This window comes from Candoia aspera, chromosome 1, assembly GCF_035149785.1.
Source record: "Candoia aspera isolate rCanAsp1 chromosome 1, rCanAsp1.hap2, whole genome shotgun sequence".
Lineage (NCBI taxonomy): Eukaryota > Metazoa > Chordata > Lepidosauria > Squamata > Boidae > Candoia > Candoia aspera.
Genome location: NC_086153.1, coordinates 341,606,178 through 341,617,609, shown reverse-complemented (window position 1 = coordinate 341,617,609; position 11,432 = coordinate 341,606,178). Strand labels below are relative to the sequence as shown.

Genomic DNA, 11,432 nt, shown 5'->3' with positions numbered 1-11,432 from the left:
CTGGCCAAAATCTTTTCTGTTGCACCTTTTTGTTGTAGGTTCCAAAAAAAAAACCTGGGGCTTTCTACATGTTATTTCTCCTTGCCATCACTATAGAATGAGTTAAGATTTTTGAGAGTGGAAGAATAAGCAGGAGATTTGAGTTAAGAGTGGTCAGTTTGCAGTAGACGCCACCCTGTTGATTGAATGAATCTATTTGCTTGGGCTCAAATCACATCCTGGCCTCATCTTACAGCCTGGATTCACGTGACACACATGGGAAAAACGTGGCTGGATGCTGAGGACTTCAGCCACGGAGGCAGGATCACCTAACCCAGCCCTGTAATACAATCAATGTGTATTTATTCTAAAATAAATCCAGCTGAGTTTGTAACTCCTAACTACTGTGCTTATTGACAGCTGCAGCCTGTTTTATGTTGCTGTTAGAAGGTTTCGGATTCACTGGGGGGGGTTACTCCTGAATTAATAAGCACCAGGTGATGCCCAGTTCAGCAATTTGATGCTGAGCATTTGATGCTCAGAAATAGGCCCCAAAGAATTAAGTGAGACTTGTGGTCGGGCAAAAAGATTCAGCCTGAAGCCTTGAAAAGAAACTTCAGTAACAGTTCAAGAAGAGCCCAACTTTTTAAACAGTAGAATAAGTCACTATTTATTTATTCATTCCTTAGATGAGTGTTTTTCAACCCTGGCCACTTTAAGGTGTGTGGACCAACTCCCAGAATTCCCCAGCCAACCATGCTGGCTGGGGAATTCTGGGAGTTGAAGTCCACACATCTTAAGAGCAGCCAAGGTTGAGAAACACTGCCTTAGACATTAACTTGCTGCTTCTTGATGATAAGATCCAAGTAGAAGCAGTTTTTATTTTTAAGAAATCTCTCTATAAAATTGCATCATTAGAACTAACTGCAGAGTTGTATTTATATATGTATATGTGGGTCTGTGTAAATAAGCACATCAACCCTGTCAATCTTGAGACGGAGCAAAATTGAGTTTCTGGCCTTTGGAGAGAATAGGAGGGCAACTGTTAGAGAAGAATCCGCAGGAGGGGACGCCTGAATTTCTATCACGTTTGCCACGTATGCACGTTTTGGCAAGCTGGGGCTTGTTTTGTCTACTCACCAAGGCACCTAAGAGCTTTAGTCTCCAAAGACTTTATGATGGGTTTGCAAGGCTAGGCCAAGCCCCCACAGACATCCGGATACACAGCCAACAGGGTGCGTTTAAGATCGCGCACCAAGAAAATACAAGATTCTAAATGGGACTGGTTACAAACTCACTGCAGAAAGCCGAAGCTCTCAGATAGCTTCAGCCCGCTCTAGCTCCTCTTGAAGCCTAACCGCAGATTCGCTCGGGAAACTATGCCTATAAAGCTGCCTGCTAAATATTCGCTTGAAACGATCCTGACGATCCAACCGGCTTAAATTCTCGCTCGGCCCGTGCCCAGAAACCCGCTTCCTCCCGCGAAGAGCCGCCGCTCGCCACCTGTCGTCCCCGCCCCCGATTGGCTGCCCGTGGCAGGGGCGGGGCCCACCTGGCGAGAGCTCCGCCCGCTGTCCGGGCGGATCGGTCGGAGGTGCGGGGCCGGCGCGTCGCGCTCTGACCCTCGGCCGCCATGGGCACCCCCGCGTGCCGCTTCGAGTCCTTCTTGGCCCGGCCGGGTTGGCTGGGCGACGCGCTGGGGGCGCTGGAAGCCAAGAGCGGCGTCAGGCGGTCTTACCTGGCCACAGGTGAGCAGCGCTCCTCCCTGCCCCCTCCCGCCCGGCCCCCGCTTGGGGGGAACTGCCCGGCCCCGTGGAGGTGAGCGGAGCCTACCCTTCTGTAAAGGGGGGGCCTTCCTCACTGGCTTGCGGTCCGGGATCCAGTCGGCCCCGCGTGTCTTTTCCTTTCCTTCTCGGTTTCCTCCGAGGTCCGCCGACTCCCGCGGGAGCAACGGATTTGCTGGCGCCGATCCGGGCGAGACGCGCTGCGGAGGGGGCCGGCTGGGGCAGTTTCCCTGCGCCCCCCGCCCTCCAAAGTGCTTGCTATGCCCGCCTTGCCCAGGGATCACCTTGGCTTGAAGCTGGGATCTCTGAGCATATGCTGAGTGCCTTCTCTCTCCCCCCGCCCCTCCGCTGAGGGGTTACGACCATCCGTTGTAGAAGAGCTTTTGGCCCAGGGGTGGGCTTTACCTTGCAACGGGCTTGCTTCACTGATCTGTCTCTTTGGGGGCAGGAGGTGCCCGCTCCCCCTCGCTTCCTTGTTAGCTGGGTCTCCCTGTATCATTAACCTATTTTATTGAATCTATATCCGTTTGCCTGTCTCGGAAAGCAACTCTGGGCGGCTAAAAGCCTTGGTATAATAACAGGTAATATAACAGAAACAGGAAAAAGAAAGCAAAAGTATTTGGCTCTGGCCTCCCCCACCCCACTGTTGGTGGTTCTTGTACCTGGATTTTACACTTGAGACAAATCCAAGCCCCTGTTTTCAGTCTCTCCCTTGCACACCTCCCCACAGCAAGGGGTCTCATTTCTCTGGGCCCCTTTCTTGTGCCTTTTTCCTGAGTTTCAGCTGCTTTGTTTCAAAGGGTTTTGGGTGGGGGGGGGAGGATGACCGGGTCAAGCTTCTGCAGGGGGTTGTGGCCAGCAGCTGTAGGGCAGGGAGGGTGCCTAGAGCAGTGGTGCTCAAGTGGTCTAGGAGAGACCCTGATAAACTATTGAAACTCCAGGTATATTATTTAATGTACATCATAGCCCTAAGGGGAGGGTGCCTGGGAATATATAAATGCCCATCTTGGAAAAAGTTACTTTTGCCTCTGTCCAGGAGGGACCCAGACCCTGAAGAAGTGATGGGTGGGACTTCAGATATGAAAACTTGAGGATCCCTGGCCTCAGTCGTGGTTTATTCCTGGTCCTCCTATGATTTCTGCTCCCATATTTCTTCTGTGTCCCCTGATACACCATGTTTCTTAGCCCCTTTTCAAGCTGGTTATTGTTCATCCTTTCCTCGTCTCCTACTTACACCGTCCCTTGCTCTGTGCGCCAGCCTGCTGGATGCCACCAAAATGGGGCCGTGGGAGCACAGCCAGCATCTCAGTGTGTGGCAGGTACCATTCCCTTAAGCCATCATGAGGTTCCTTAATGTGGGAGCTGTCTTGCTCTGCCCAGAAGGGCCCAACACGAAAAGCCTCTTTTATTTAGTGAAGAATAAAATCCTGGAGCTGAACGGGAGCTCCCTACAGGAATCAGAATAATCCTCTTCCCTCTCCCAAGCGGGAGACGAGTTGCTTTCTCTTCTTTATGCTTAAACCAGGAGGAGGAGGAGGAGGAGGAGGAATAAATTGTTCCCTGAGATTGGTTGCCTTTGCAAAAGAAGGTTCAGATGTCCTCTGTTCATGGACTGTACTCTTGGCATGTCTGATCCCCCCACTTTTTTTTTTTTTTGCCCAAGGAATAAGCTGTCTGAGTGGTAAACCATTTTGTGGCAGTGAGTTCCACGAGGCCCTGTTTTGCAAGCATCCTCTTTTGTCTGTCCTGTTTATTTCTTGCGGTGAAGCATGTTGCCATCTGAATCTAGCTGCGGCTGGGAATCCTGTCACCTCCTGATGAGGCTGTAATCTGCTTGATCCTCAGTTTACAAGAATAATCCTGTTCACAGCATGCTGTTGCGTATTCAAAGCCCTCCTGTGCTTTTGCGCTAATCCCCAGAGCAGCTTGGCAGCCTCTCTGTTCTCAAGTACAGAGGGAGGCAGAACAGAAGTGAGCTTGGGCAACCAAGTATCCAGGCCTGTTTCTCAACTGTTTTGTTCTACTGGCATTAAAACCCCTTCCTGTTGTAGTTAGGAGAAGATCAAGCTATTTTTCACTGTAAAAAAAAAAAATCCACTGGGTTCCCATGTTGTTTTTTAATCCATTCAGTCATGCCCAATTCTCCAAGGCTGCCTGGACAAGTCCCTGCAGTTTTCTTGGCAAGGTTTTTCGGAAGTGGTTTGCCATTGTTCGCTTCCTGGGGCTGAGAGAAAGTGACTGGCCCAAGGTCACCCAGCTGGCTTTGTGCCCAAGGCGAGACTCGAACTCAGTCTCCTGGGTTCGAGCCTGTTGCCTTAACCACTAGACCAAACTAGCTCTCCTATACTGTGCTAACCCATAAACCATGGTTTACAACCCACAATGGCTAGGTAGATCCTAAACTAACCACCCAAACAGACATTTATGGTCTTGCTACTATGTGCTAATAAGTTCTAGTATAAAGCCTTGTGCTCTTTTCCTGGAGAATTTCTCCACCCACCACCCTAGTATTTGAGAGAAACACTTTGATTTCTCAGGGATGTATAACTCAATCCTACTTCCACTACACCTTCTTTAAAGTGGCCTTTCCTGCTTGGGATGACAACCCTGCGAGGTAGGCCGGGGTTGAAGGCACAGCTGGCCTTGAATAGGCAGCTATGCTGGTTGAGCAGGAATGAAAACACTTCCCACCACCAGCAGCCCCAACTTAGTACCCTCTATGTGAGTTAGGCCCTAGAATCATTCCAGTTAATCGGGGTCCCCCTGTTCTGTGCCCCCCACCCCCCATTTTGGGACCTTTCCCCAGACCCTGGAAGTTTAAGAAACTGGCAAGACATCGCTTTGGAAACTCTCCTTCGATTCCAAAATGTTCCTTTTGAACCTACAATTGGGAAAGCAGCTGGTTCTTTGCCTGCAGGCGGTGGGAGAGAGGATATAAATCTCGCCGCAGAGCAAAGGCTCGCCGCAGAGCAAAGCGGTGTTGCAGTGGGGTGATGGACCTCTGTGGTTTACAAAGTTGATCATAAGTGCAAACTGGTTGCCAAGCGCCCAAGTCGTGATGATGTAACTATGGGGAACTCTGGGATGGTTGTAAATGTGAGGACTGGTCGTAAGTCAGTTTTTTCAGCACTGTTGTAAGTCCGAACTGTCACTCAATGAAGGGTTTATTTTATTTATTTATCGTATTTTTATTACTGCCCATCTCCCCCACTCGGGGGACCCTGGGGTGGTTCACAATAAAACAGTTAAAGTTCAATAAAATCAGAATAATACCGTACTTAACAGTGGTTGTTAAGTAAGGACTACCTGTACTTCAAAAAATGATTAATACCCTACCTTTCCTTCAAGGAGCTTGGAGCATTCAGGATTTTTCATCTGACCTGCATATGACTCTCACTGCTCTCCTGTTCAGGGTAGACTGGTGTTTTTCAACCTTGGCAACTTTAAAATGGGTGGACTTCAACTCCCAGAATTCCCCAGCCTGCTCAAACTTGCCGAGGTTGAGAAACACTGGGGCAGACTATCACGGGGCTGAGATGCCCCAAGGAGATCTGGGGTTGAGTGTCCAGACCCTGCACCCCATTCAGAATTAATTCATGTCTATGGGAGGCATCTCTTGGGAGGGGGAAAACATGAAGGACCCCTCCTCCCCCACGGACACCGTGACGATGGAAGGTGACAACGCTCCGTGAAACAATTGGATGGAACGAAGGCTTGAATACGTTTCTCAGTTCCAGTACAGCTAATCGGGGACGCATCGCCGATCCACACGGGGTTCTCCGCTGATGTAAAAAGGAAGGTAACTTTGATTAGCAGTCAGACAGTTACCGCCAGTGGTCTCGCAGCTCTTTGATTACAGAAAGAGCTCTTTGATTACAGAAAGAGAGGAGGCAAATACAAAGACTAGAGATGCTCCTACACTCTGGGCACGCATCCTTGCACACTTCACACGCCTACACAGCTCCTCTGTGCCTTCTGTGCTACAGCCTAAAAGGGTTGAACCCTGGCCAGCTGGTTTTCATCCGTCCTTCATGGAATGTTATAATTTGGAGGATAATTGGGGGTGGTGGTGTTTTATCTGTCAATCAGGCATTGATCTTCTTTGGCACTTGCTCCCTGAGTCCACTCTAGCTTTCCATGCATGTATGTACGTATTCAGGTGGATTGGGTGGGCATCACAAGGCTGAGGGGTCTTCATAAGTTCGTTAAGCTCATTGTCCATCCTGATTGCTAGATCACCGGCCTGCAAAGAGGTTTACGTTTTGATCGAACATGGATTCTGGTTCAGCTAGCCTGCAAAAAGGCAAATGGCTTGGTTTTTTCAGCCGCGTGCACGGCTCATCAGCATCTGCCTGTGCATGTGCTCCCTCCTGTGTCTCTGCATACGTGGAAGGAGGGGACAGACGAGAAACAGACATTTATTCATTTGCTTAAAACGTTTTCCATGCCTCTTCTCCTTAAAAGCTTACGGTGGGGGAAAAAATTGGTTAAAACAATTAGTAAAAGCATTTTATGCACTCTTCAGGGTTGATGTGCCCCGACCGCCTCTCACGGGGGGGAAATAAACACGTCTCTCCCGTCCCGTCCAGGTTTCATGACCTGCGTGGGACTCTACCTGATGTTTGGATACGGGGCTTCCCTGCTTTGCAACCTCATTGGCTTTCTCTATCCGGCTTATGTCTCGTAAGTCTCCCTGTGAAGAGCAAGCCATGTTTCTCCTTCCCTTTTGGCAGCTTGCGGGCATCTGGTTTGGCATCTGAAACGTTGCAGCCGTTTTGGAGGCTCGCAAGGTGCTTCTGCTTCACTCTCAGCCAGGCAACCACCTGGAGCAGGAGGGAGTTGGCGACAGCAAGTCGACGTGACTGTCCTGGGGGTCCCCCATCAAAGCACTAGCTGAGTGTGGCCCCCCTTCCTGGTTTTGGGCTTGGCTGAGGTCAGCTTGGTGTGGTTTAAAGTGGTCTGGTCCCTGGGGGTGAGTGGAGAAGTAAAGATGTTGGAACTAACTTCCAGGGAGTGGTCAGTGCACCAAACATCTTTTGGGGATGCTTCAATCTGGATTCATGTCCTGAGGATCTCAGGATCTTGTCTGTGGGGAGACCACATGGCCGGGGGTGGGGAGATGATGCCAGCGTTGGGAGTTGTGCCTTTCTCACAGGCCTGGCACGGGGGACGCATTTCCCCGGGTGCCTGTCTGCTGGCAGACCTTCCCGCCCACATGAGCAGCCGAGGGGTTGACTCCTCCCGTCTTGGTTTCAGCATCCGCGCGATCGAGAGCCCCACCAAGGATGATGACACGACCTGGCTGACCTACTGGGTGGTGTACGGCATGTTCAGCGTGGCAGAGTTCTTTTCCGACACCTTCCTGTTCTGGTTCCCCTTTTACTATGCTGGCAAGGTAAATGGGAAGGGAGGAAGGGGCTGGAGGGGGCGGGGCTACAGGACCTGCCTTTAAAGTACAGTGGGCGGCAATCGGTGGAGATGGTCACTGTACCCTCCACGTTCAGGGGTAGTCTATCTCAGGATGCTGGTTGCAGGCCGGGGGCGGTCAGATGATGGCCAGCGCTGGCTCCGTGCATCGGCCAGGGTCAGTGCAGGCTGGATCAGGTGCAGGGGGAATTCCTGGAGCATCCTGGGCGGATCCTAACCCTCTGGACCATCCGCTGCCTCCCAGTGCATCTTCCTGCTGTGGTGCATGGCGCCCTTCTCGTGGAACGGCTCCCAGATGCTGTACCGCAGCCTCATCCGCCCCTGGTTCTTGAAGCACCACCGGACGGTGGACAGTGTCCTCAGCGACCTCAGCGGGCGGGCTGCGAGTGCCACTTCCACGGCCTCCCGGGAAGGTAGGTGGCCCTGTGCCGCGGGGGGCCCCAGCCGCTTGGGGTTGCTGGGCTTGTCTGGAGCTTGTGGGCACGCTCCCAAAATGGCTGGCGCGGCGCGGGCGGCTCTTTTCCGAAGCAAGGTGTCTCAGGCGGGAGAAAGGGCAGGATTTGAACTTCGCTCCTCTCGTGGGCATGCGAGGGCGTACCCTGCCCTTTGTGCTCTCCGGTGGCTGGGTTCAGAAAAGCAGCTTATCTGTGTTCCTGAGTCATGCCCTGTTATGGTCGGGGAGCAGGCTGGCATTACCCTCTGTCTGAGCAGGTGGGCACGCTTGGAAACAAAGCCCAGGGCTGCCCCCCACGGAAGTTTCCCAAGTGCTCCTCTGAGGGGTGCAGAGTCATTTTGGGGGATAAAGGGGATGCTGGACGACGGGGCTCGGCTCGGTCTGCCCACCTCCTGTTTGTGGGCCAGGCTGGTTAGGGAGCCAGGAAACCATTGAAGGTGGCACGTTGGGGACCGGCTTTTAGGTGGAAGGTGTGTGGCGGGGGGAAGGAGCGCAGGGCCTTCGTTTTTCTGGCGAAATTCCCAGTAAAAAAAACAGAACTGAACAACATCCCTGTAAACATGCAACCCCTTACAGCCAAATGCAGAAATCGAAGAGGGATAAACATTACTTCGGCATGTATACATATTTGCTTAGGGGTGAGAATGAGTGAGTCCAATACGTGGCCCATACATTCTCCTCCTCGAGATTTCTCCATCAGATTTTTATCATCAACTGTGCGGGCCTACCTGGGAGCTGCATATTTTTTCCTCTGAAAGAAAGAATTCAGTTTCGTTTGTTTTCATCCTGATTCCCTTCCTGCCCCCAGATCCTGTAAAATGCAGAGACTTCCTTCAATTGTATTTTGGAACTGCCTGATCACTGAGGTTGTGGCTTAGTTCACCCATTAAACTGAGGGATAAGCCAGGGTTTAGGAACCATGGTGGCTGGACAGGTGTGAAGCGGAAGCCATAGTGACGTCACACACAGATTACATTAATGGCCTAGGGCAGCAGGCAAAGCCAGGCTAAAAGTTGGAATCATAAAAATTCCCTTCCATTTGTTGAGGAAGACTATATGCCCCATACCTCCAGCCTGTGTAGCCACCAGTGTTCAGTGATCATTGTTTCTCAACCTTGGCCACCTTAAGATGTGTGGACTTCGACTCCCAGAATTCCCCAGCCAGCAAGTTCCAGGGCATATTTTTTACAATCTAGATGAAAATAAATAATAAAACCCTGATTAGATCGAACAGGTGTGATCTCATAAGAAGGCTTAGATGCCGTTCAGGAATGTGGTTGGTTTTGGCAGCTCTTCAAAATGCGACGGGTTAACAAACCACAATTGTTGTGTTTGTGGAACATGCTGTGCCCAAGCAAGGAAACCACGCCACGGTTTAGTCTCACAGTCTGCTTCACACACGATGCTAAGGCAAGATGCTGAACTGCGGATAACCCAACTCCATTTTGGCTTTGCCTAATGGGTTGTGTGAACCTGGCCACTGCCGGGTGGGCTCCCTTTAGAACAGTGCTTTTCAACCTTGGCCACTTTAAGATGTGTGGACTTCAACTCCCTGGCTGGGGAATTCTGGGAGTTGAAGTCCACACATCTTAAAGTGGCCAAGGTTGAGAAACAAAGTGTCACGAGTACAGATGGTGAGCAGGAGGGGGCCCCTATCCAGGGGGGGAAACGCATGCGTAGTTTAGAGGCTTTGAACTGTCTTTCAAAGAAACTCAGAATAGAACCACCTTGAGTTTGGGGGTTTATCTGTCTGGGTTTCCCACGCTCCTTCAGTTTGGCAGCATTTTCTGTCTACTAGAGCAGTTAATAAACACTAGAGACTAATTCCTTGTCTCAGCGTGGTTTTTTGCTTAAGTCAGGACACACAGTTTTAGAAGCAACACAATGCATATGCCCAATTCCTGCTTTTCAGCTCTGGGGAAGGCTTCACCAGGTTTTGATCACATTTTGGACTGGCTTGGAAGAGGGCTCATCTGCGGGGAGGTGGCCCAGCTTAAGGACGCTTTAACTTTGGCGCAAAGTCAATGAGGCTGATCTTGCTCTTCCCTGTCCAGAAAAGACACTGGCTGGGAAGAGACTGTTCTGAGACTCTCTGGAGCAGTTTCTCAACCTCAGCTACTTTTAAGAAGTCTGGACTTCAACTCCCAGAATGCTGGCTGGGGAATTCTGGGAGTTGAAGTCCAGACATCTTAAAGGTGCCACGGTGGAGAAACACTGCTCTGGAGCCACAGAAAATTAGAGCTGGGGGTGGTTTTGGCTGGGGAAACCACGGCCCTGTTTCAAAGCTCCCTTCCTCAGGGACGGGAGAGCTTTTCTCCTGCTTTCCAGGCAGGGAGCCTTCTTTTATTTTGTTTTCCTTGTTTTGCAGTGTCCAAAGAAGTCCTGAAACAATCCCTGCAGGCAGAGGACTGAGTGGCGCCCTTTTAGTGATCCAAAATAAAGGATGACCAGATTTGAGCTGCGGAGGCTCAAGAAAGACGGTGTCCTTTTTTTTGCTCCTTTTCTGTACCTGAGAGGATCTGAACCCTTTGCCTAGCTTGGCTCCTTCTCGAACCACTGAAAAGGCAAGTGGCAGAACCCGGGTGGCTACTTGCTGGCTTAGGAGATCAGCTTTGTGCTATTCACAGGTGCCAGGAGAAGCCGAAGCTGTCTGGATGTTAATTACCCTGCAAAACTTGTTTTCAATCTCAAAAATAAATCCCCCCGCGATCACTGGCCCTCAAAACTACAGTTCACGTTCAGAGGCCAAGTATAGGTAGTCCTCGCTTAAAGACCCTAATCGGGACCAGCAACTCCATCACTAAGCAAAGTGTTCATTAAGTGAAACCTCACCTGACTGCACTGACTTACGACGGCAGTCTCAGCAGTTCTGGTTGCAGTCATTAAGCGAATCACCCACTGTTGTTATGTGAGACATCACATGACCATGACTTGCAACCTCCTGCCTGCTCCCCCATTAACTGTTCGTCAGAAGCTGGCTGGGAAGGTCGCAAATGGCGATCACATGACAGTGGGATGCTGCAACCGTTGTAAGAGGGAGCCAGTTGCCAAGCGCCCAAATGGCAATCGCGTGACTGCAGGGATCCTGCAACGGTCGTAAGTGCGAGGACTGGCTGTAAGTCCCTTTTTTTCAATGCCATTGTAACTTTGAATGGTCGCTAAATGGATGATCATCAAGCGAGGGCAATTTGTACTTGGCCTCTGAATGTGAACTGCACTTTTGAGGGCCACTGATAACTTAACGATTCTGGTTAATTGTGTATTGAGCTACCAGATCTGGGCTGCTAGCCTTCAGATGACCACCCAGTGGCAGTAAACAAAGAGTTTTCTGCATCTCTTTGGTGCCATCTAGTGATCAACTAGAAGTTTACCAACCAGATATGGTTGGCAGATCTGCAACTTCTAACAGCAAGCCTCCATACACAAAGGAACCTGCATTAGCCACTCCCCCCCCCCCCCCCCGCTCTTGATATTGTGTTCATCTCATTCATGAAAGCTACCAAACCCCGCTGGAAACTTGTCACAAGGAGCAAATAGTTGGTTCCTTTGATGAGTTCCTTTGATGTTGCGTTTTCTCATTAAAAGAAAAGGACAATGAATTAAAAAGGGAATAAGCTAGTGGGCAGTTTTGACTTTACAGTACGTAATTCTCCTCTCATGGCCCCGTTGCTTAAATTCATGGGGCGGGAACAAACAAGCATCTCTGCATTTGTTCTCAAGTATTTTGGTTGTGGAAGGTGGATCAGAAGACGTTTGATTCGTGAAGGAACGGCCCACGTTCCCAAGTC

The 11,432-nt window shown here is 50.6% G+C and overlaps 1 protein-coding gene across 1 annotated transcript; it reads left to right on the top strand.

Annotated features, from left to right (window-relative positions):
* The first annotated feature begins 1,576 nt into the window (after positions 1 to 1,576).
* On the top strand, positions 1,577 to 10,120 carry LOC134490973 (receptor expression-enhancing protein 6-like). The gene is made up of 5 exons (XM_063294378.1): positions 1,577 to 1,727; positions 6,353 to 6,446; positions 7,020 to 7,158; positions 7,435 to 7,603; positions 10,013 to 10,120. Exons 1-5 carry the CDS (start codon positions 1,613 to 1,615, stop codon positions 10,054 to 10,056), a joined length of 561 nt encoding a protein of 186 aa, XP_063150448.1. The 5' UTR covers positions 1,577 to 1,612; the 3' UTR covers positions 10,057 to 10,120.
* Positions 10,121 to 11,432: the final 1,312 nt, after the last annotated feature.